A 1,102-nucleotide genomic window follows, 5' to 3' on the forward strand; every position below is an offset into this window, starting at 1 on the left:
GATGGGAGGGGATGGGAGGGGATGGGATGGGAGGGGATGGGATGGGATGGGAGGGGATGGGATGGGAGGGGATGGGATGGGATGGGAGGGGATGGGATGGGATGGGAGGGGACGGGAGGGGATGGGATGGGATGGGATGGGATGGGATGGGATGGGAGGGGACGGGAGGGGATGGGATGGGATGGGATCAGGGGAGTTGGGAATCTCCATCCGGAATGGGGAGAATGGGAAGAAAGGAGCCCCCGAGGGCTCGGGGGGAGCTGGGAATCCCTGGGAGGGGGCCTTTGGAATGGGGCTGAAGACCCCGGGGGTGCTTGCAGAGCTTTTCCCACCCCTCCAAACTCCCGGGAATTCCTGGGAATTCCCTCTTCACCCCCAGGAGAACCCCCTGAAGTGCTCAGCATCCTCAGGGCCGTGGGACCCACAGGGATGTGGGATCACCCTGAGCAGCCCGCGGGAGCTTCCAGGGGCTCTCCCACCCCTCCAAACGTCCGGGAACGGGCAGGAATTCTCCCGGAACGGCCGGGAACGCGCACCTTGCTGCATGATCTCCACGATCTGCACCACCCTGTCCATGTGCTTGCGGGCCGCGATCAGCCCCTGCAGCATCAGCATCTTGTAGTAGTTGAACATGTCCCCGTCCAGGCCCCCCATCACCTGCGGGAAAAGCGGGAATGGCAGCGGCCGGGAAAGCCGGGAGCGGCCCCGGGAAGCTCCCGGATCCCACTCACGTCCACGAATTCCGTGGTGAGCTTGAAGGCCGAGGTTTCGAAGCCCAGGTTCCGGGGGGAGCTGGACAGGATGAAGCCGAAGTCGATGTGGATGATGTGGCCGTCAGCGTCCAGCAGGATGTTCCCGTTGTGCCTGGGGGAAATCCCATCGAATCCCATTAAATCCCATCAAAATCCCATCAAAACTCCAAAAAATCCCACTAAAATCCCATAAATTCCCATCAAATCCCATCAAATGCCATTAGAATCCCATTAAACCCCATAAAATCGCATTAAAAGCGCATCAAATCCCAGAATTCCCATGAAATTCCCGGAATTCCCAGGATTCCCAGGATTACCTGTCCTTGACCTGCAGCAGGTAGCACACCAGG

The 1,102-nt window shown here is 59.7% G+C and overlaps 1 protein-coding gene across 3 annotated transcripts in view; it reads right to left on the bottom strand.

Moving 5' to 3' along the window:
- Positions 1 to 354: 354 nt before the first annotated feature.
- Positions 355 to 1,102, bottom strand: part of PI4KB (phosphatidylinositol 4-kinase beta) — a 12,552-nt gene continuing 11,804 nt past the window's right edge. For all 3 annotated transcript variants that reach the window (XM_042020289.1, XM_042020287.1, XM_042020288.1), the window contains 2 exons: positions 732 to 864; positions 355 to 657 (listed from right to left, as the gene is read on the bottom strand). In XM_042020289.1, the coding sequence (XP_041876223.1) occupies positions 370 to 657; positions 732 to 864 (421 nt within the window). In that variant the 3' untranslated portion in view covers positions 355 to 369. The remainder of the gene's footprint in view (positions 658 to 731; positions 865 to 1,102) is intronic.

Source organism: Corvus kubaryi, unplaced genomic scaffold (assembly GCF_017639235.1).
Source record: "Corvus kubaryi isolate FWS band 111438036 unplaced genomic scaffold, C.kubaryi_AGA036_p1.0 36938, whole genome shotgun sequence".
Lineage (NCBI taxonomy): Eukaryota > Metazoa > Chordata > Aves > Passeriformes > Corvidae > Corvus > Corvus kubaryi.